Genomic DNA, 22,800 nt, shown 5'->3' on the forward strand with positions numbered 1-22,800 from the left:
TCATTTATCCCACTAATGTGCAAGATGGCTAATGGCTGCAGAGAAAGCCCTCAGAGAATATGAATGTAAACACATTGCACTGGCTTCAATGTTGCACAAAACTGGACTCAAAAAGATAATTTCTTATTTCAACAAATCACTCCTCCATGCTGGTTCACAAGATCGGACTACAGCTTTATAAAAATACATTGTATTTACAGTATCTAGACTTGCATCCTTCACAAACAGTGACTGACATCTGCAGTCAATAAATGAAATGTGGTTCATATTTGTCGGTCCCGTACTGCAAAAATGAAACAGCTGAAAGTGTTTGAGGTCACTGTATGCAGATCACTATGAAATGCAGACACTTAAAGCAACACAGTATGAATCTTCCAGTGGTTAAAAATAGTTTTCATTATTATGTAGTGGTTAACGCTAACAACATTGGGTCTGAGTTATGGAGTCGTTTCTGTATTCTCCCTGTGTGTGCATGGATGTTCTCCATGAACCTTCCTCCTTTCATCCAAAAAACTGTTCAGTATGGTTAATTGGTGACTAATGACTGTCTTTGCTTAAACAGTAAGTTTGCCTTGTGGTGGACGCATGAAGGTTGTTAAGATCCATTATACAGCGTGGTTCATTGCAAGTAGACTGCATATCCAAGCAACAGAAAAGATGGACTTTGGGGACAGCACAGAAAATATCCGGCAATGAGGAAGCCAGTTTAGGAATCACCTCTCTCAACAACAACAGCAGGTTCTCTGCTGAAAGGAGATGAACCACACTTCGTTTTAGTAAAAAAAAAAAATGCTTGGTAATATTCCACATGGATGTATGAGTATAACTATGGGGTTACGATGTTACCTGAAAGCTTCGGGACTTTAACTTTAGTTAACTAAATGTTACCTGTAGTTCAGTGATCCACATGCATGATAGATGCATGCGGCACAATGTTATGTTGATTTAAAAAAAAGTTGCGTTCAAGTTGATTCGGGGATGCGATGGCAGCTAACAACAAGCGGAGCGCTGTGTGGCAGCTTTGCTGCTAAACTGGAAATACTGTAAGGTGCAGGCTGTGTCAGGCAGAGCTGGTTTACAACAGAATCCACGAGAGACCAGCTGCCATGGAAACACCCCAACAAACTGGACAGAGAGCTGCTGCCAGCATTATGCTACCGCTAGGTACCTAGCTTTTTTTTTGCTAACTGCTGTTCACAGGCTAGCATGAAGGATTTTACACACAACAAATCTAAGAAATGCGACAAAACACATAGTGAACATATCAGCAACTTAATAGCTCAAATGGTGACTCTCGACATGCAGCCTGTGTCGATGGTGGATGACAGAATAATATTTTTGTCTGATAACTACTGGAATGACTTTGATTTAATGGGATTACTGTATTTCAATGGAGACAGAGCCCTCTAGTGGTTGTATAGTGCAACTGCGATAGAAAAAGATCACAAATGTATGACGTCACATGTAACTGGTTACACCTCAGTTGGAAGTCCCGGTTTCTATGTGTAGGAAAAAAATTGTAAACGTTAACAATATAACCTCCTCGGTTTTGTGCATTGGAATACACAAGTCTCAATTCCGAACTTCAAGAAAGGCAAAAATCAACACCGGGTGTCGGCTATGATCCTCCTGCATTAAAGTAGTAGATCTTCAGTTTCCACATGTACTTTTGTAATTTCTAGTAGTCAACTGCAATCTTCTCCAGAGCCCCACAATCCTGAGTTGGTTTGAGCAATTAGAGAAACAGAGGTTAACAATTTCTAGCAGCTTAGCTGCACAACACTCATGTTCCCTGCTTCTCTGTTAGTCATCTTATTCTTATTCTGCTCTTCACTGATGTCCTTTGAGAGTCCTCGCTTGCCCTCATAGTATTATTGTTTCAGCCTGCGAGTGTGTGCATGTATGCAAATGTGTGTGAATGTGCGGGCGTGTGTGTGTGTGTGTGTGCTTGCACATGCAGGTACAGGCTTCCAGGCAGGACAGACAAGCCTGATAAGAAGTGACATGTGAGAGACCAAGCCTTTGGACAGTGGCTGAGGGAAGGAAGACAAACCACATAAAAATGGACAGAGCCTTTATAAAAAGCAACAACACAGTTACACCAAAGCAGCAGATGGCATGCCCTCTCTGGCGCCCTTTCATTTCATTTTCACTCAATTGCTCTTTAATCTTGCAACACGTTTTATCTTATTATTTACAAAAAAAAAAAAAATAGGCTAGCACGAGAATACAAGCACAGATACATGAGGCAAGAAGAGAAATGAGTGCTGGCTCAACTTGTCGCAGTAAGGGGAGATTGGCTTGTCTCACAAAATGAGAGGCAATCTCTTCCTCTGGCTATTCGCTACAGTCATCATTGTCTGGATCAGGCCCATTCACCTGCCTGCCTGTCTGCTTAGCTTACCATTACGTGTCCCTCTGTCGCCTCACTTGACCTATTCCAACTCATTTTATTTGATTTAACATAGTACTTGGTTTCTTTTTCCGAGAATAGGTGTAAGTTACCGTGACCTGCCAATGCAGGGCAAAAACACATAACCTGAAGGACAGTCAGCTTGATCAATAAAGTCCACCTCCAGCAGAGCTCCTTCAGTCCAGATTAGAAAATTCAACCGGTCTGTAATGTCACTTCACCCTAATATGAAAAAAAGAGCACTAAAAACAGGTACTGCTTGCATTTCATAAAACAAACCTTTAAAACACTGTCTTGTTGAGACCATTTACATGTTTAAATTATAAAACAAGCACTGGCATCGGGGGAGTGTCCGACGTGTCCCACATTCATTCAACAGTGTGGCAGAGATCCCAAATACACAGAGTCATAAAAAAAAAAGCACCATCGGCATCAGCAGAACAAGGAGTCTGGTGGCAGGTGCTATTGCTCTTATTTACAATGCTTTGAACAAGTGTCCACTGGGGTACCTAAATGCCTGCTTAAAAGATGCAGATGTAGCAGGGATGTTGTCCTAATTGCTTGAAAAGTTTTTGTTTTACTGCCTTCAGAGATGGACATGATTGCACTATTTCTTTCACAAATTTCGCAACTCCTGAGTCATCATTATTGTTCCTCAGCCTTTAAAATGATATCGCCAAGCACATTCAGGTTGCATCTGCCTCTAAACATGTCAATTACATCAAAACAGAATGACTTCGCTCAGCAACACTGTAATAGCACACCGACATGCACATCACCAGGACAAGCCCGAGTGAATAAGACCAAATAAAGTAAGCTGGAGTTTATTTCCTAACCGTACTACTTTCTATAAGTAGCTTTGCATTTCAAACATATTTAAAAAAATTACCAAAAAATAAAAATATTACTATGGTTTTTTTAACCAAAAAAATATACCAAAATAAAAAGCTGACTGATATCACGCAATGAAAGAAAAATTCAGAAGCACTCTTTTCCGTATGGCAGGTACTTGAGACGACTGGGCAATTACAGCACCTTAACCGACTGCGTTTTGAGACAGATGTTGTGTTCGCCAATCTTCAAGCAGGTCAGATACCCAAACTGACTGCAAAATGAGACAAGAGGTCTCTCAGCCACAGTCAAGGTTCTTTGCTCTGACAAGAGAGCAGATGGCCGCTTGTGGAAATAACAAACCAGATCAAAGGCAGAGAGAGAGAGTCGGAGGAGCCTGCAAATTCTCCAGTATGGCTCAGAGTCTTACAGATAGCCTTTTCATGCTGTCACTTGGAGAATGTTTTAATCAAAACAGGGGGGAAAAAAAGTGTAAAAAGTTTTGACTTTTTATTTTTTAAATCAACTTGCACTGCGGCAATTTAAACAGTTGATCTCATATGCATGTTTGCTTCACACTACAATAGTCTGTCCAATATAGTCTCCAATACCTATATATGAGTTTGTTGAACACAATGCTGATGCGACTGCGACTTCTGATATATTAAATGTATATTAAAAAAGTCATGTAGGAGGTCAATGCATCATTTAATTTATGACGTTGCTGAGCTGAGCTGTCAAAATAAATTCTGTAAAAGCAGATGTCTCATTATGTTTTGGCACTTCTTTTGTATGTGTCACATTTATGGAAAAAAAAAAAAAGCTCACCTAAAGGGAATAACAGCTTCAACACCCACAGAAACACTTCAGAAACAATATAACATGTAACCTCCGAGTTAACTGTTAACCTCCCCCATCTGGTATGAAAAAAACACTCTTTTTATGCAGATGCCTATATTCTTTCTTTCTTTGAAATGTCATCATTGACAGATCTCTTAAAAAATATATGTGATTTTTGTAACCAAGCACCTTCATCTGACAGCTTGAGATCTTACATTAATAAGGAAGCAGAGCAGAGTGTTACATGACTAAACAGACAGATTTTACTAATTTGCAAGAATAATGACCCCAAACATTTGATAGATTGACAGATGACTAAATTAATTAAATATCTTGTCAAGTACAGCTAAGAAAAAGATTAAAAAAAAAAAAAAATCTGCCTTATGTTAAACAGCGGCTACTTTACAGTCAATTAGTAAGTTTGAGCTTTGGGCTAATAAACACTGAAACCGCTAAATCCCTCTCATAGAAACTTAAAAATAAGGAAATATGTAATATATGCATATATAACAGGCACTTATTAATTGCATGTCTCTCGATAATAAGCTGTCCTCTGGCCAAAGTCGATGCTTCTGGCAGGTTTTTTTTTTTTTTTTTTTTTTTTTTATTCGCACCACAGACGAGCCTAAAGAACATATAAGATTTCCATGTAATAACTTACACACATTAATTCTGAGAGGTCTCATGAATATAAACATAAACAAATCAGCACATGCATGCAAACGGTTTGTGATACGTCTCTAAAACATTATCCCTGTCCAGCAGGAGCAGCTGTTTCTCCTTGGGCAAATATCCATATTCTCACATCATTTTTAAATAGAATCCAGCCGTCGACGAGAAAGCACTCCAGTGATGCGGAGTTTCCTTTGTCGTGCCTACTAGGCTCTGCATTCTTAAAACTCACCCATCCTTGCAAGTTGAGTTTGAAATGAAGCAGAGCTGACCCAGGTATGAAGGATGAACGAGTGAAAGCGAGATCGCCAGGGGAGATTTTAGATTATTCTAATGATTGCACCACCGTGCGTCTTATAATTCATGTGTGCAACGAGATGGAAAGAGAGAGACTTTCTGAACGTCGTACATTTCAAAACGAGGAGGACTGAAATAAAATCTGAGTGAGCAATATTCATTGGCACGGATCGGATACCATCCTGGAGCACTGCTGTCCACTTCCTACATTACAAGCCGAGCTCTTGTAATGTGCCATCCCACTCGGCCAAGCAAAATAGCTCTATTGAAAATCTGTTTGTCTGTCCTGCGGGGGAAGTGAGATATACCAAGGTATAGGTATGGATTTTACTTGAGGCAGTGGATAAAAACATTATGGATCACCTCTGAGTCTCTAAACGCTGTTGTTGTAACCCTTAACAATAGACTGACTGGAAAGAGATGCATAGACGGTTTTAGTTCTTCAACTCTGCTATTCCATCAGGAATCAGGAGAAATGTGCTGTGTCTGTAGGGATCTTTGCAGGACTCACACAGAACGCAAAAACTATATTGATTCTATCAAATGTTTTCGATAAAACACACCATCGCCGGAGTGAAAATGATTGATCTCCTACCTGAGACGGTCCTGACAACCTCAGAGGTGTTCCTCAGTCCCACAAAGGAGAACTGGTAGAGCCTCCAGGAGCGAATGTCTCCAACTTCCACCGAGCTCCTCTTCCATTTGTACACAATCTCCTCCCTTGGGTAGCCATCTGAGGGAGTGAGAACAGTTCGGATGACACACGGCTTAGTTGAAAGTCAAAAGAAAAAAAAAAAAAACAGGAGAGGAGCTTAGTGCAGAAATGACACAATTCTTTTCAAAGACTTTAACATTCAGGGAAATATCTAAAGACTTGAGTGCTTCAATATGCTCTCTGTTGAAGAAAGGAAAAAAAAAAAACACTGCCATGCAACATTTTTTTTAATATAAGGAAAAATCAGTGAGTGTAGTCTGTTTTATTTTAAAGTAATCCATACACACAAACTGTTTCATGAAAGAACCGTTATATAACAAACTCCTGCCTACTGCACAACATGTTGACACAATATCCAGTCCATCTGTGAGGAGAGATTTCTTTTTCACTGAGCACTGAAAAACAGAACTGACATTGAGAAAAAAGAAATAAATAAAAAAAACTAGCAGTGATCAATGGGCAGAAATGACTGTAATTTATTCAAAATTGCCCCCTCCAGTCCACCAATGTAATCTTAAGTGATTCAGATAATATTCAAGTGATGGTATTGAATGTACGTTATCTCAGGTTAGGAAAAGAGTTAATCTTCTTTCCAGCGAAGAGCGATGGCCTGACTGTTCCAGGTGTTGAAGTCTGACTGTAATGATTTTCAGTCGGTCCTCTTCAGATTTCATTCTGGTGCCATACTCAGTCTGGAGTGAGCTATGTGACGAGGGAGTGGCTTGAATAATGCACGCAAACTTTCCTCAGTGCAAACTTTAAATGATTTTATGACTAGAGTGCTCTCAGACATCCAGTAATGGTGGACCTCAGAGGAGCTGGGGAGGAAAGGTGCTGCCCATTTGCAACATTACAGCGATCCAGGCAGGCAGTCCGCGTCTTCGCTGGTAATGCATCATGGAGGCATTATTGATTCAGTGTCCTTTTGGGAGGACAGAACGACAATGCTCTAAGAGTAGCATAAATTCATTTTGATACTTATAGTTAGAAAAAACAAAAAAAAACTGTGATTCAGATATTAACGTGCAATTCTGAGCAAACTGAGACGCTCTCCCCGCCTGTTGTGTAACGGGAAGCTTTCTAATTAAATCGAGAGGTCTGATTTTTGATTTCGAAGTCAAAAGCTCTGCAGAAGAGGCTGCACTAGAAAATATACCATGCTTTGTTGCTTTGTGGCACGTGTTGTAAAAATATGCCGCGTGATAAATTTGCTGCGCGCTGCTCCGCCTGCTACTTCTGAGATCGAGCTCATGTGCTGTACATCAAGCATTTTATTTTTTTCAAACTTCTGAAAACATCCATGGCTTTCATCAAATTTAAATGAATGCGTCTGTTCCATTTTAAGGCATCTACCCCCCCCCCCCCCCCCCCTTCCCCTGGTTTTTCTCTTTCTGGTACACTGACTGGAGCTTTTTAGGAAGCATTTTCTCAGGAGAATATCCCATAGTGCATCTCTCTGTTGATCCATAGTGCCCTCATTAGCATAACTTGGCACCCCAGTTTACATGGAGGGATTGACACATTTGGAGTTGTGTCCCCCCCTTTTTTTTTTTTTTTTCCCAGAAAGCAATAAGCAACGCCTGTGATTGAGATGTGAAGTAGCAGGATACCACCGGATACTATAAATGACTTAAAAAGGTGGTAAACAATTCTACATATTTCACATGATGATGAGCTTTTACTTATTCTTTACCTTTAAAGGCTGGAATAGCATTAAAGCAACAAAAAAGACAAATACAGATGATTTGAAAGGCTTTCTATTTGGTATGGTGCTGGAATTACTTGGTTCTACTGAACAAAGTACAATCCTGCGCATTTTGTGCATACACTATGTGCATTTTATATCTGAATAAAGATGTGTAAGGCGAATCCGTTTACAAGGTGACTGATCCTAAAGAAATCTAAAACTGTTTCAACAGGAATTAAAGAATTTGGCATGAAGTTGCTTTTTTTTTTTTCTCTCTCTCTCCTAAATAAGGTTTCCTGTAACTGGCCAGAGAGCATCTGCGCGTGTTTAAGATAATGGACAGGAATGCAGGGAGGGGCAGCGCAGTGTGGCATCAGCGTATGGCCAAACTTACAGCTTGAAAACTCCAGGGGACACGAGTGCTCATCCATCGGGAAGTTGTTCAGTTTAAGCTGGCACTCAGCATCAATGGTCAACCTGCAGGGACACACAGTTATGAGTCTATTAACAAACAACAACAACAACAACGTTTTCACGCACATAGTATATGCAAATACAGTTAGTGTCCCAGTTTGTACTAAAAATGTCAGATTGTGGAAAAAAAATTGACCTTATCATTAATGACATTTATTAAAATTTCACCAAAATAAATCAATGTTTTTTGGCAGCAACACACTTGTCTTTTCTTTCCACACTTGAGGGAGTTTGAAGGCAAAGTCATTAAACTTGTTCTTAATGAGAGAACGACCTTAAATGACTTTACCCATCCGTGCGCTCGCTGTTGTCATGTATCACTGTGCTCGGCATCACAGCGGTCATCCTAATTAACCAGTGGTTAAGTCCTGAGTTCCTTAACAAATTAATGAAGTGGAGGGGTAGTGTTCTGCATAGGAGAACATCCATCATGGCTCCACGGAGTCAGATGACTTCACTCCCTCTCTTATTATCACCGCTGATATATTGTGGTGTCAGCGCACATGTCCCCTGTATTTATGATGGCATGCAAACATGATAATAAGTATCATTAATATTTTCTCTTTTAATTTTCCCATCTGTCTGTCGCATCGAACCCCCCAGGTTTAACACTCCAAAACAGGAGATGGACCCATGCAGTATGTGGTCAGAGTTAAGGAGTGTACAGACATTCAGTCATTATGAAAAAAACTTTTATATTAGTTTATAAATCCCTTGTTGCACTCAAGGGAAATTAGAAAAGCAATTTTAAGGACACGCCAGATTATTTAAAATCAACATTTACCTAGTGTATTTCCATGTCATTTAACAATCCTGGATGTCATTCTGTAAGGCTGGTTTCTTTAAGATAATTAACCCAATGAGTCATAAGAAAATGTATTAATTCTCTCCATTGTTGTATGCATAAAGATTTAGAGTTCCACGTCCTTAGGGCATTTTGATAAGGAATATGTTGTAGTTTGGGATGAAAACTTAAAAAAGAAAGATTTAGGTCATTTGAGACGTCTCAGGCTCCTTTCACCTGAGAGTGTACAGTATCCGTCCGTCATTCCAGATCCTCAGCATTCGATTGGGTGTCGTGATCCAATGAGCGTCCGCCTTCTTTGAGTTTCGGAAGAAGGTGTCCGGGATCCAGATCTTTCCCACCATGTTGCTGTTAAGACGCAGGACCTTCATCGTGCTGTTGAATTTTAGCCTCCTGTCGTACCAAGTCTGAGCGAAAAAGATGTCGATGGTGTATTCCTGATGGCATAAAACACAGTTTTACCAGAATTGTCACGTTGAGGAGTTGAACAACCTTTAAGAAGCACAGTCAGGGGAAAAGGTGTTGCCACCATTCAGCGCTGTCAACAACGTGCAGCTTCTCCCTGTGAGCGGAAATCAGGACATCGTAAAATGTGGGCTACAAATGCACCGTTCTTGCAGTTTGAAGGATCGTCTTCTACACCGGTGAAAGCTCCAAGCTGGAACACTTTTGCAAGTGTTTTCCCCCTCAGACAAGACGGCGCCTCTCCGGGCCAAGAAGTTCTTTTGTCCTTACTAAAGAGCGCCGGTGAAAAAGACCATCTTGACGCCCTCAACCTGAAAATTAAATGTTCAACGGGGCAATTAATAACCCCGTATTGTTTGACTGAAGTATTTCTCAACCTTATAACCTGCAGCCTTGGCAGCACTTTGTCCTAAGTTTTGACAAAGCCTTCCATCTTCCATTCAGTCTCTGTGAATGCATTGCTACAACAGATATATCTGATGTGAGTGAGAAAGAAAGGGAAGTGAAAGAGGAGAAGCCATCAGTCTTTGGTTATTTTGCTATTAGGATGGGTAACGCCTCAAAGTTCAAAATCAGGTAGAGCGACAGAGGAGAGAGAGGGAAAAAAAAAAATCTGGGGATCTGTGTGCAAGAAGGTATAGGCATTAACTTTCTGACAAAGCCCAACCACAAAGCCTCAATCCTCGCCAAAGAGTACTAAATGAGATTTGAAAAGCATTTTCACCTGGTAACATTCCCATCTATTCAGCACCCTTTTCTTTCTCCACCAGGGACGAACCGACAGTTCAAAACAACAAGAGAAAGGTTACATGCCTTGATCTTCACCTGAGTCTGAGCGAGCAGGATAAACATTTGCACTTTCTTTATTTATTTCTACACTCTGGGATCCTTCAAGAATTACATTTCTCTCAGTTCAGACAGCTGCACGCATTAAAAGCATCCAAAGACTGTTTGGCTGCAGAGGCTACAATGCATGAATTTATAATTCCTTTTCTGATTTCAAGCTCTTTCTCACGGTTAGCTTGTCCCAGCACTCTCTGGTCCCGCTCTCCCACACTCATTGGAGTTGTAACTTTTCCATAATTCAAATATTCCCTCACGCATAATTAAGAAATCAGAATTGTGTTCATGCTTAGACGCACACCCCCGCACCATCGGCTTATTCTCTTCAGAAGAAAAAAAGAAAGAAAAAAAAACTACCAGCCTCCATTTGTCATGTCGATGTGTGGACACACCGAGCCAGCCACACAGATTACATATGAATGTGAACCAATCCGTCAACCTTTCATGTCGGCGGAATGCCCTCGCCACACGGGTGCAACTGTGCATGCAGGCGGACGGACGCCCTAATGCGAGCACAAACACACATTCTGGAGCTGATGCCATCAAGTGATTCTCTCCTCTTTCAACATCATTGTGGGTGCAGTTATAGAGAGTGGGTGGTTTGGCTAAGACTAAGTGAAAGGGAACGTCATCGGCATGTAGAGCAGACTGCTCTGCAGAATTACAATCAAGAGGGAGCTCTCAGCAAGGGCATGCAACAATGACAAAGACAAAAGGAAAAAAAAAAAAAAAAAAACAATGCTGTTGTGAAGTTTCCAAGTGGCTCCCAATGATTATTTCAGTGTTTTTCCTCCAACCTGTCCTCCACTGTTTTTATCATTTCTGCATCACAGATATACAAAGTTATTTCTCATTAAAAAGCCAGGTCTGCATAAACGAATCGGTTTGTGTTGACAGGAATATCGTGGGAATATATTTAGAGCCTATCACAAAAAAACATTACTACAAACATTTTGGGAAGAAATTATACAGAGTTTTTGAAAAACAAAGAAAGCTATCATACATGTTTGACACCCCTGCTCAACAACCATCACATGTTAAACTGATATGTTCATATACATAGTGTATGATTGGAAAGATCACGAGAATTGCAACAAACAATTAAAGTTGCTGATGTTGTTGATGTCAGAAAAAAGAAAACCAATACTGCACCCAATACGATGTTTTCACCAGGACAGCATTTCACTCCAACAATAACAGACTGATGATCAAAAGCTTAAAAAAAGCTTGTCTTCAAACCAAGCCCAAGGAAAATCACAAATCGGTATATTTGCCTTAAACAAACCACAAAAAGTGTGAACAGGTGACACCTCAAATATTCGCTGATGCAATTTTTGGCAAAAACAAAGTGAGAAGATTTTAGAATTTGCTGGATGCATTTGGAAATACACTGTTTTGATACCTGCTCAGTGTATTGAACACGGTTACTTGTTTATCAGTGTTTCTTATTGAAAGAAATGTTTGCCTGATTACAGTCAGATGAATTTAACAGGCCACATTTTTTTTCCATTTTATTCATAGGCATGAGCCACTGAGAAGCATGAACAGGATAAGATACACCAACCATGACTGGAGACAGCAAACACCTGCCCCTGTTGAAGTGCTCCTGAGAAAGCACCACTCATTGAGGAACTGGCCAAAACGCACATTTGTGAGGAGAAAACAAAAAAGCTAATCTTCCACCTTCTCACAGAAGATTCAGGCTGATTATTAACAGTAGCGGTGGCACATTAACATTAACATATTCCAGGATCACTTACCATGTTAATAGCATTCACTGGGCCGATGCTGTTCACAAACATGTCAGTGTGGATCACTGTCGGCTTGACTGCGGAATAAAAGAAGGAACACAGATTTTAGAGACGTGCATCAATCCTTCATAAACATGTACAGGTTAGAGGAGGGTGTTTGCTATTTCCAAACTTTGTTTACTTCTGCAACGAAACAGTTCGAATCGTCGTACTCATACGTTTGCTAGTCGCCATACATCAACTCGCCAGGCTAAAAAAGGCTGCTAGGCAACAGTGAGACGTCATCATTGTGGGTATAAGACGCCAGAGCCATCAGTGTGCTCCCGAGCCTATGCACCTGTTACCAGGGACTGCAATATTTTCTTCTGTATGCCACCGAACGCAGAATCTAACGCAGCAGTGAAAATGTCTCTAAAAAGTGAAAAACAGAGACGACACAGAGACATTCCACCTTATCTCCACCATCAAATCCCATCAGCACAGAAATGAATGAAAAAAGTGTCTTATTAATAACTCTGTTCATTCCCCAGTTTCTACAACTCAACATCACACAGAGTTTGTAGGTGTTTCATAAATACATATATAAAAATAGAAATGACTTAGAAATAAAAAAAAAAGGGGTGAAAATAACAGTTTTGGTTTGAAACCAGCTCATGCAGCACCAATGCATCTCTTTCACTCCACTGACATGGTTCAGGCCCATTGGCCCATTTTGAAGAGAAAAAGGATGGTCATACCTTCATGTTCGTAAAAGAATGCTATTTGCTTGTGCACTTGCACCTATTTACCATTGTGAGTTATTCACACTGGTTTAGTGAGATGGTGCGGCGGGCTTCAGACAAGAGTATGGGTGAAGAACTTGGTCGGATTGCTGTTAAATGGACATCCATCCTCTGTCAGGGCCTCTGAGTTAGCCCTGGATCAGCGCTCACACCGCCATCCGAGGTTTATGCTTGACTGGGCGTTATGTCTTAGGGATGAGTGAAGTTCAGACTCGGGCGGCCTCGAGGCTCCATGTTGGAGCTGAAGTAAGTGTGAGACGTAGACCGAGGGAATGATTGCAGGTTTGCATTCGGTTTCCATGTCACTCTTAGCATGAATGTCGATCTCCGTCCCACCCTGCGGTGTACATACTGTATTGCTTCTACACACGTGAAAAAAAAAAAACACACACACACACACACACACAACCCCTGATGGTTTCTACTTGCTTTCACATATTTTTTAACAAGTTAATATAGATTTCTTCCAGTTACATCAGTATAATTAGAATGTTTAGGCTGAAATTGTGCATGGATTTGATTGGGAGCAACATAATCAACTGTAGGCATGCTATGAATACAATATCTATATAAAAAAAATCAGATTTAAATTCCATATTTCATGCAGCCAGCTGGAGAGCGTTAGGCCTCCATCAATACGCAAAAAGGTGCCAAGAAATCATTATTACAAAATGCCAGTGACTGTGCAAACTTGCTGTCTGAGACAATGTAATGCATGCCAACACTCCCACTGCAGACACCATGGTCAAAGGCAACTCTGACCACAAGCCATGCATTCGAAAAATTTAGACATCACACCACTAAATTCTCTTTCACAGTTTACTTCAGATCTTTGCTGCAGCCCTGCGAAGCCGTTTCTCCTCTGAAATAAAAAGAAGACTTCGATCAATAAATGGCTGCGTTATGAATCGAGGATTTTCACTTTTTATTCCATTTTCTTTTTCTGTCCAATTTTCTTCAGATTCCGCGTGCGCTATACACTCCAGTGTCATTAAAATTAAATGAGCATCACAATGGACTTCAAAGTGGAGACGTGGCACAATCAGCAATTAATCTAAATCCATGCTCGGCGCTCTGAGGAGAGAAGTAGAAACTCCACTTCGCCCGGCTATGGTTGGTCGGTTGGCAGCTCAGATGACAGTATAGCCGGCTAATTATAACTCCAGTGTAGACATGTAACTTGGTAGCAGCTGGAAGACCAACGCCAAGAAAGCAAGATCATAGCACATTTGAAGACGGTGGCAGCTGGTCGCCCAGTCATACAGCTTCTTTCTCGGTTGAAACCTCCACCTCAAAGCAGATCTGGGCTGCTCTTGAATTCACAGTACAGACCCTCCTCTAAAGTCAGAAGAGAAAGAAACAATGCCCTTCATGGAGTGTGTCATATTATATGCATTTTACAGTGTACAGAAAAACCATCAATGCAGACTGGTGTAAAGGCGTCTCTGTAACACATCAGAGTCGCACGGCTTCTTCTCAGCGCGTGCAGTCATTTCCAGCCAGTCATTAGTTCTGCTTTAGAGCTTTAGGATTAGCATACGGTGGAATGACGGCAGTGGTACCTTTCAGCTTCACCTAATGGTTTTCTGAGCTTCCACCAGAGATCAGATTGAATCTGGAGCGGAAGGCATCAACCTTTCAGCAGCACGTGTGACGAACCGGTCGATGGGAATTTACTTTACTCCCTCAAGTCAACATTAATATGTCCAGGAGCAAAAAAAAAATAAAAAAAAAAAAAAGAACAATGTTACGTGTTTGCTTATCGTGAGGGATTGAAGGTCGGTGGCTAATGGTGGCAATAAAAAGAAACTGCAAGTAATTCACAACTAAGGACCGTCTTTTGGTATTAAATGCTTCATTCCTTCTCTTTTTTTTTCTGGTTTCATTTGCCTCTTTCTGCCAACTGTAAATGAGCAATTCAACTGTTTCACCTATAACTCAAACTCAACACAAGCTCAGAGAAATTATGTTGTTCCCTAATCAATTCTTACCATTTTCTGCTTGAATGGTCAATGTTCCACCTCTGCCACAGCGGTAGGAAAGCTTTTCAACCCCAGAATACGTCCAGGGACGGCTCTATCATTATATGACAATACATGACAGTTCCCGACTACATCCAGTTGTCCCAGGAACACTGGCCCATGAGTGTGAGGCTACTGAGCATCTCCCAGGTCTGCTTTGGCAGATCGACTCAGATAGGCTTGTGCAGACAGGTCGAACTTGCCCAGCTGTCCGTCAAAGTGAAGGGAGTAAGCTACTTGTCTCTAGGTTCACAGCGCCGTGACAGACAGCCTCCCTGAACCGTAATGCATGCATGTACACAAACACAAGTCCACATACTTAATAAAAACCCCAGCGGCCCGTCAACACGTAACACTCAAAGACAACTTGTACTCTTCAGCATAAGATAACAGAAAAACGGACACATCTACAGCGAATGTGTCCGCTTCATAAAGTCATATTTTTCTTTATTTCGCAATGTATGTTAGAGGCAAAATATAAGAAATTCTGAAAATGGATCCAGTGAACTCTAGGATGATCTTACTGAATTTGTAAAGAGCCGTACGACATAGAGAACTCCTTATTGTAATTCTGAGCAGCTAATAACTGGGGAAAGGTATTCATGAAGAGACCCAACGTATATGAAATGGGTGGAATTTAGATCAGGAAGTGTATGCACTGTGTGCTGATGCTTTGTCTCAGTGAGGACATGACGGCACGTCTTCATGGAGAAAGTCGACGACCTTCAGAGTGGCTGATTCCTGTCAATGTCACAAAGTAGAGCGAACTGTCTTTCGTGTAATAAACTAGGTGAACGAGCTGAAAATGCCGACAAGAAGTCAGACCAAGTTGCATGGGATCTACATGGAGGCGTGACAGTGGTCCGTTTTTCTTTAAAAGTACAAAAGTAGCAATATTCCATCAGTTAAACACAAAAACATTTTCTCAACTTGCTGCTTGATTATGTTGTTTTTGTTGAGCTTGGAATAAAAATCTAGTCTTTTGTAAATTGCTCAGATTTCAGCTGCTTCACTCTCATTCAAACATTAAGAAAATACTAGGGAGCAGTTCAGGCAGCATGACCTTACAAGGCACTGCCGTACTTGCGTCACGGGTGAGTGAATATAGCATGATGACTCGGCGCATATGTGCAAGCATATATATCTGTGGATGTGTCACTACACAGATGGTCTATTTAAAAAAAAAAAAAAGGAATCGGGGCCCACCTCCAATGTCAGGTCTGAGTTTGTTGTCGTATCCGTCTAGGAGGCCGTTGAGGATGTGTGTGACGTCACTCTCGTACACTTTAGGAGTGAGCACCCACGTCTTGTTAGACACCTCGTCATCGTCTTCAGTCTGGAGGGAGCTGCGGAGAGAGGAGGAGGAAAACATGCTTGCAATCAATAATTTGAAGGCTGGTGCTTTCAGAATGTGCTCTGTGGTCGTCTTACAGAAATATTCATAGATGAGAGAGGCAGACAATTAGGAATTTTGAAGAGCTCAGTTCAAGATCAGAATGGAAATCTTCACTTTTCATTTGCATAAATGTTATTTCTCATGAAAGAGAGTTGTTGCTCTACTAAGTAGTGCTAAAAGAGAAGCTTAAATGTGCCAAAAGGGTCATTTTCACTGTAAAATGGCCATAATTATGTTCAGATGCTCCATGCAAATACTGTAAAAAATGTATAAAAATGAAAAACACACCACTTCAAACATGCCTTTTAATTCGATTCAGATTGGTCTTTTTTTTTTTTTTTTCTTTTCGTTTACCAAATATTTAAAACTTCATTCATGTCTTGGGCATTCTGGAATGTAGTGTTTTGATGAAGAAAACAGCAGTAGTCCAAGACCAATCCCACCATGTACTTAAAACACATCTGATAAGACATGGTGCAAACATACTGTGCTGTTTTTGATGTTGTGATGGGAAAATTAGATGAAAGGGTTGAAAATTATTCACTTCAGATCTTTGCATTCCCTGCATAGAAATGACATCTGAGTATTCTCTCTTGTTCTCTCTTGGTTTTTTTTTTTTTTATAATTCTTGCAGGCATTGTTGGTATGACATTCAACACTGACAAAAATGCAGATCCTCAAACTGACATATGCCGTTATGACGAGAGCTTATAGCGTGTGACAGCCATTACAATCCATGTGACATATGGAATTAATCATTCATCTTCTTCTTTAGGAAGCTTTCAACGCCCTCTTCCTTCAGGGTGCCTAAGCCACCGTAGGGAGTGATTTGCAACTAGAACTTCTTTTTTTTCCCTCTCTCTCTCTCTCTCTCTCTCTCTCTCTCTCTCTCTCTCTCTCTCTCTCTCTCTCTCTCTCTCTCTCTCATAACTGCGTTTCTATTTCTATCTCTGTCAATCTTAATGTCATCATTATGAATTGAACTTCCAGGCATTTATCTTCGTGTTTTTTTTTTTTTCCTTATTTTCCCAAATGTTTACCTTCCCTGCAAAAAAAATCCCTGTGATGTGCCTGACAGTGGACGAAAATTTAGATAATTTTACTTAGGCTTCATTTAAGACTATGTGCTATCAACATTTACATTAACAAGGGCGAGTGCACGGACATTTATATGGACAGACGACAAAGCTGGATTGTCATTACAGGTGACTCTCAATCTATGAAACCACCAAATCATGAGGATTATTGACTGGGACTCATGACACTGTGAATGTCGCCATTAGCCATCTCCTCACATATTGTATGAGCAAAAGAACTATTTACTACAGCTGTGGTGGGCATGCCCAGTGGCAGGATTTCAAAAAGATGTTTTCCTCCATCGAAGCAGCGGCAGAATTGGTTCATTTTCAAAATCTTGCAATTTCCCCCATTACCACGGTTGCTGCAAGCACCATTGTTGTCCAAACAGACACCCAGAATGCAATGAAAGTTTACTGTTTTCACTTGAAACATTGTGTTAACAAGGCCTTAGAGTCTCTCAAATTTAAAGTAATCGGATCAAAGAGATCATTTTAATATTCAGCAAGCAAGTGACAGTCCAAATGAAAACCTCAACAATTCCATTCAAACCCAGCAAAATGTTCCATTCGGTTTTGAACTCTGTAAAACTGCAAAATATAAATTAGACGACAATGTTACAGACGCTGATGACGTGATTTAGAATACCCTCCCTCCAAAGGTCCGCAGTCTCAATTCAGACTTCTTCACTGAAACGATAATGACAACTCATGAGCCTCCAAGCACACCAAGGCTAAATATAGCTTGGGTAAATTATATCTTTTTTAATGACAGTTTTTTTTTTTTATTGTTGGTTTATCACTTTGTTTATGTTTGAGGTCTGAATAGCAGATGGAAGTACTCCAGTAATAATGTATCAGGGTCCATTAGTCCACTGACAGCATGCTTTCATAAAGGAGGAGCCTGTCAAAACACCTGGCTCTGCATAATGCTGTTCAGAAGAAAAATGTGTGCAGAGTCAAAATCTGCAAGTATATGAGTGTGTGTGTGTGTGTGTGTGTGTGTGTGTGTCCAAGTGCGTGTGTGCAATACGAATAGGACAAAGTCAAAGCATGTGCTCATCGTGTATTGAGAAGGAATGTAATATACTGGGGTTTTTTTTATTCCTCAGACAAAAAGCAGTGATTTATTGAGGTTGGATCAGATTATATAAATAGTATTGAGGACCTCCATCAAGATAAACCTTATACTGGAAGTAAGAGTTAGAAAAGTGTGGCCAAGAGGTGAGATTTCCTGAGATTAGCAATCCCTTAAGAAGGTGAAAGGTTTGTGGAGTTACTGAAGAAACACACACACACACACACACACACACACACACACACACACACACACACACACACACACACAAATGGAGTTCAGTCCATCCACTGGGAACAGTTCCGAGTTCAGACTGGGGATTGAACCCACAACTTTCTGAATTGAAAGACGATTTGATCAAGCATCTGATCCATAGCCTAGAAACACATATTGTTCTGAGAAACTTAAAATTCCATGAAATAAAAGGCTTTGCTAATATGCAATTAATGACTTCATCATTTACAATTAATGGTCTTACTAATCCATAAACATCTGCGCTTAAAACAGGGATTTCAATCATAAAGCCCGTGGACCAAAACCGGCTCGTAAAAGGTTCCAAATCTGGCCCAAGACTCCACTGAGCAAATTTGGCTATAAATACAAATGTTTCAACACATTTCTTTAGCGTAACGGTCACAAAACAACACCGACACCAAAGCTGATGTATCGGTGAGGCTCCCAAGAAAGCTAGCTACCTCACTGCTATCGAGCTAGCATAAAGCCACAGCTACAGGAGATGTTTTTTTGTTTCGCTATTTCACTGTATTTTGCACCACAGGGAATCACTAGAATTGGCATCTTGTTGGCATTGTTGTCGTTTTCAGATATAATTGTTTGGTTTTGTGAAAATATACTTTTTTTTTCCACATACACTCTGAACCACAACTAAAAAACAACCTTAAAAAAGACTAAATTTTCAATTCAAATGCTATTATGGCACTTGTTTTTATCAGTCTGGTTCAAGATGACGCTTTGCTGTATGTGGCAGCTCTGACTGAAAAAGTGGTTATTTACATACAGCAAGCATAAAAACGCTAAAGTGAGACAAGCTCTTGCTGTCTGATAAGATATTCAGAGAGAAAACACACTCATGAGGACCAGTGACAGTCCAACAAATGAGGAAGGTGAAATAAGACAAATGGTCAGAAGCTATGAAAGGTTGCGGGAACTCCAGGTGTGTCTAATCCCCCAGCCATCATAAATCTGTATCAGTTCAGGAAAGATATCCAACAGCACCGAAAAGCAACCTTGAAATAGCTGTGAGTTTTCAGCATGGCGGCTGAGCACTGAGAGATGAAAAGACTTCTGAATGAAATAATAAAGAATCTGAGATGGTGAAAAACACAGTTTCCATGGCAAAACAGGAGGGTGGAAGTCCTGATAGCTTTCTCATGTTCTTCAGAAGCGTGTGACGAACAATGTTTTGACCGGTACTCCTCCTTGGACTGCATTAAATGCCATTAAGTGTCTTCCATTACCATGCTTCAAACATTAAATTGTACTTATTTCACTTATGTAAACCCTTTTAGACATAACTTACTTCAAGAAGATAGATAGATAGATGGATAGACAGATAGATAGATAGATAGACATCTGCAGTTTTTCAGCTTGCCGCAGTTCAACCATCTACATTCATCTCACACAGTTTCTCTGCATATATGGAAATGTTCCAAACATGAGCAGATCAAAGGGAAAGCCATGTGTTCTCCACTACAGGCAGATCTAAGGGTTTGCCTACTAATTTGGTACCTGGAGGCCCACAGAGAGCTCCGTGCCGATGTGTGCACGTGTGCTGTATGCATGCGCTTGTGTCTATTTGCATGCATATATATATATATATAAGGCAATGCATATAGCTGTAATAATTACAGTGAGCGTACAGGAGTTAGATCTCAATTAAAATCGAGTTTCTCAGCCCCTGCAGTTTCATATATTCATCAGAAAATGGGGGGAATGACAGCAAGGGAATCAGCTCTGAGAACAGCTGCGAGCCTACTGCCGCCCTCATCCTTGTATATTTCAAATGTTAGCTAAGGAGAGACCATATCGAGCAACACATTATGCTCATTATTACTCAGCATTAAATTAGCCCCGCACCTATTGGTGACAAAACAGCAAAGCACTCATGCACATCAAGTTGTTGTTACAACAGAACTTTCACAAGCACTACCTTTTTTGCAAAAGAAAATGACTGGCTACAGTGATCAAGTTTAACTAATGAACAAACTGCCATCGTCTGAAGTGGATTTAAATTGGGCTTCTGCTTAATCAGTCAGCCTGTCAATTTGCAGAAATGAACATCTGCAATTATGATCGTCATATACAGGGGTGTTGGCAGCCAATTACCAGGACTGTATCAGCCGGCTCTATTTCACTGACTTCTGGCACAGAAAAGCAGACCATTTGTAGGTTTAACTCAGCCCAGTGGAGACCAGATCACACAGATTAGCTCACATTGGTATACAAGGTTAACTTGTTCCTGTCAGTGGTCAGGTACAACGAGACATCGGGGCAATTCGTCATGGTGCCAGGACTGCTTGGCCAGGAGGTTTTGGACCAAGTTTATCAAGTCGGTCACTGCTGAATGCATTAATATGACACGATCAATGCCTTATTAAGTTGTGAAGAGTATGTATGTTTTTAATAACCATAAACTCTTGACAATATTCTCTTTGAATATTGAAACACTGCCAGAAAGCAGAGAAATAGGGTCTCACACTCATATATTAGTCATTAATGGCCTGTTTACAAAAACATTTTCAAGTGAAAACAGAAAACGTCCGTTGTGTTGTTTGGGAGGGAGTTCACATGATGGTCCTCAGATCCACTGAAAACACAACTTTTTGAAAATGCTCCCACTCCATCGAAAACTGAGGAAATTGCAACTGTTCTGAAACACTGCAGTTGCACATGCACATCACGGTCATAGTAAATGACCGAGTAAATGACATGCACGAGTAGATGGACACATAACAATCGTGGCAGCCTCCAGAGTGGCATGACTCCAATTCCATCTCCTTGTGGGACTATTTCCTTTGACTGTCGACAGTCACCGGTAAAAGCAATCCAGCTTCATTTTCTGTTCACAAGAAATGTCTGTGGACTCGCCATCCTTAATGTTAGAGTGCAAAGTTTCATTACAAAAACAAACATCACCAACTCGTGACCCCATCTAAATTGTTTTCAGCATTTCTGCTGTTGTCTTGGAAACCAACATCTTTTTCAAAGTGTTGCATGAAACAAATTTTTATGAACTGAAAATGCACAAATGACACATTTTCACCTGCAGCACTCTCAAGTGTTTAAAATTCTAACATGAGGTGTCCCCTAAATCAAAGATACAAAACAAAATTTAAGAATGAGTCCAATATCAGAGCTAAACTTTGAAAAAGCTACAGAAACACTCAATTATTGCATATTATTTGATATATATCCTAAATAACTGCAGTCATCCTAGTCATAATGGATTAGAATGAGTATAAAACGAGGTAGTCAGCTATAGAAAGGTCCTATTTTATTTCTTGAGGGTTTCCACTTTACTGTCGTCCTGATCTTTCAGCAGGTTCAAGTGGTTTCTTTAAAATAGTACAATTTTTGGATCAGGGTTTGTGAAATGATCTGTAACTCTACACTCACAAGTACTGATGTCATAATTATTGACACTGACAAAGCAAAATTATTAGACAGCGCCCTTATATTTGCCATCTTGTAACCATGGCAACTTTGGTTTTATTGTGACAGTCAACTGAGTAAAAGGCCCAGGCGATAATTTAACCATCCTATGTGAAACTGCTCTAACTTTAATGTCTCCTGGGTGATGAATATAAGAGAGAGTCTCAGAGCTGAGAGTTTAGTCTGTCGCATCAAACTGTCTCCATCACTGGCCAGAAGAATGTTGACATCTGCATGCTCCCAGCTGCAGTTTTTGGAGTTCTGAGGACTGCGGACTGCTTGTTATGGGATACATGACAGTCTGTCAAGAGACAGATAGTATATGACAGCTTGATTGACTCCAAAGCATTCTGGGTGCCCCACTTAAAGGAGTGAAATCATAAAAGAAAACTAGATCGAAGTCTGGCTGCACAGTAAAGTAGTCATTAGCACTGTTGCCACATAACAAGAATGTCATCGATTTGTCCAGACAAGGAGTCTTTCTGTGTGGTGTCTGCCATGAAAGATGGCAAACTTGCATTAGCCTCAGAGCCTTGCTGTCATGGTGAGGTTGTAAAAAAAAATGCATAATGCAACAGCTACAGGGCATCTTTAGGACATTTTTAATCAAAATGGAATATATATTGATATTGCAGTCATTTTTCGGTCCTAATTGTTTGGTGATATAGACATTTTCATCACATATTCTGTGGACCACAACAAACAAAATTTTTAAAGGTTATTATCGGACTATTTTACCAGTCCCACTCAAGACGACACTGTTCTGTATGTTTTACCTGAAATAAAATGTGTTTGACGGCCTTGTATTAAATGGTAAAAATGAAAAGCTGCACGGAATCCAGAATGTCAGCCAGTTTTTGCAAATACTCAACTATATATCTACACTCATTATTCTCATAACTTGGAAATTTTAGGCCAATATGACCTACAAACAGGTGGATATTAGCATGACCCTAAACATGTCTGTTTTTTAGAGCATCTG

At 40.3% G+C, this 22,800-nt stretch overlaps 1 protein-coding gene across 4 annotated transcripts in view; it reads right to left on the reverse strand.

Annotated features, from left to right (window-relative positions):
* gabrg2 (gamma-aminobutyric acid type A receptor subunit gamma2) overlaps nt 1-22,800 on the reverse strand; it is a 46,832-nt gene that overhangs the window by 21,725 nt on the left and 2,307 nt on the right. For all 4 annotated transcript variants that reach the window (XM_030100507.1, XM_030100506.1, XM_030100505.1 and 1 more), the window contains exons 2-6: nt 15,803-15,942; nt 11,803-11,870; nt 8,951-9,171; nt 7,850-7,932; nt 5,649-5,786 (exon numbers count right to left, since the gene is read on the reverse strand). In XM_030100507.1, the coding sequence (XP_029956367.1) occupies nt 5,649-5,786; nt 7,850-7,932; nt 8,951-9,171; nt 11,803-11,870; nt 15,803-15,942 (650 nt within the window). The remainder of the gene's footprint in view (nt 1-5,648; nt 5,787-7,849; nt 7,933-8,950; nt 9,172-11,802; nt 11,871-15,802; nt 15,943-22,800) is intronic.

This window comes from Salarias fasciatus, chromosome 10, assembly GCF_902148845.1.
Source record: "Salarias fasciatus chromosome 10, fSalaFa1.1, whole genome shotgun sequence".
In the NCBI taxonomy this organism is placed as follows: Eukaryota; Metazoa; Chordata; class Actinopteri; order Blenniiformes; family Blenniidae; genus Salarias; species Salarias fasciatus.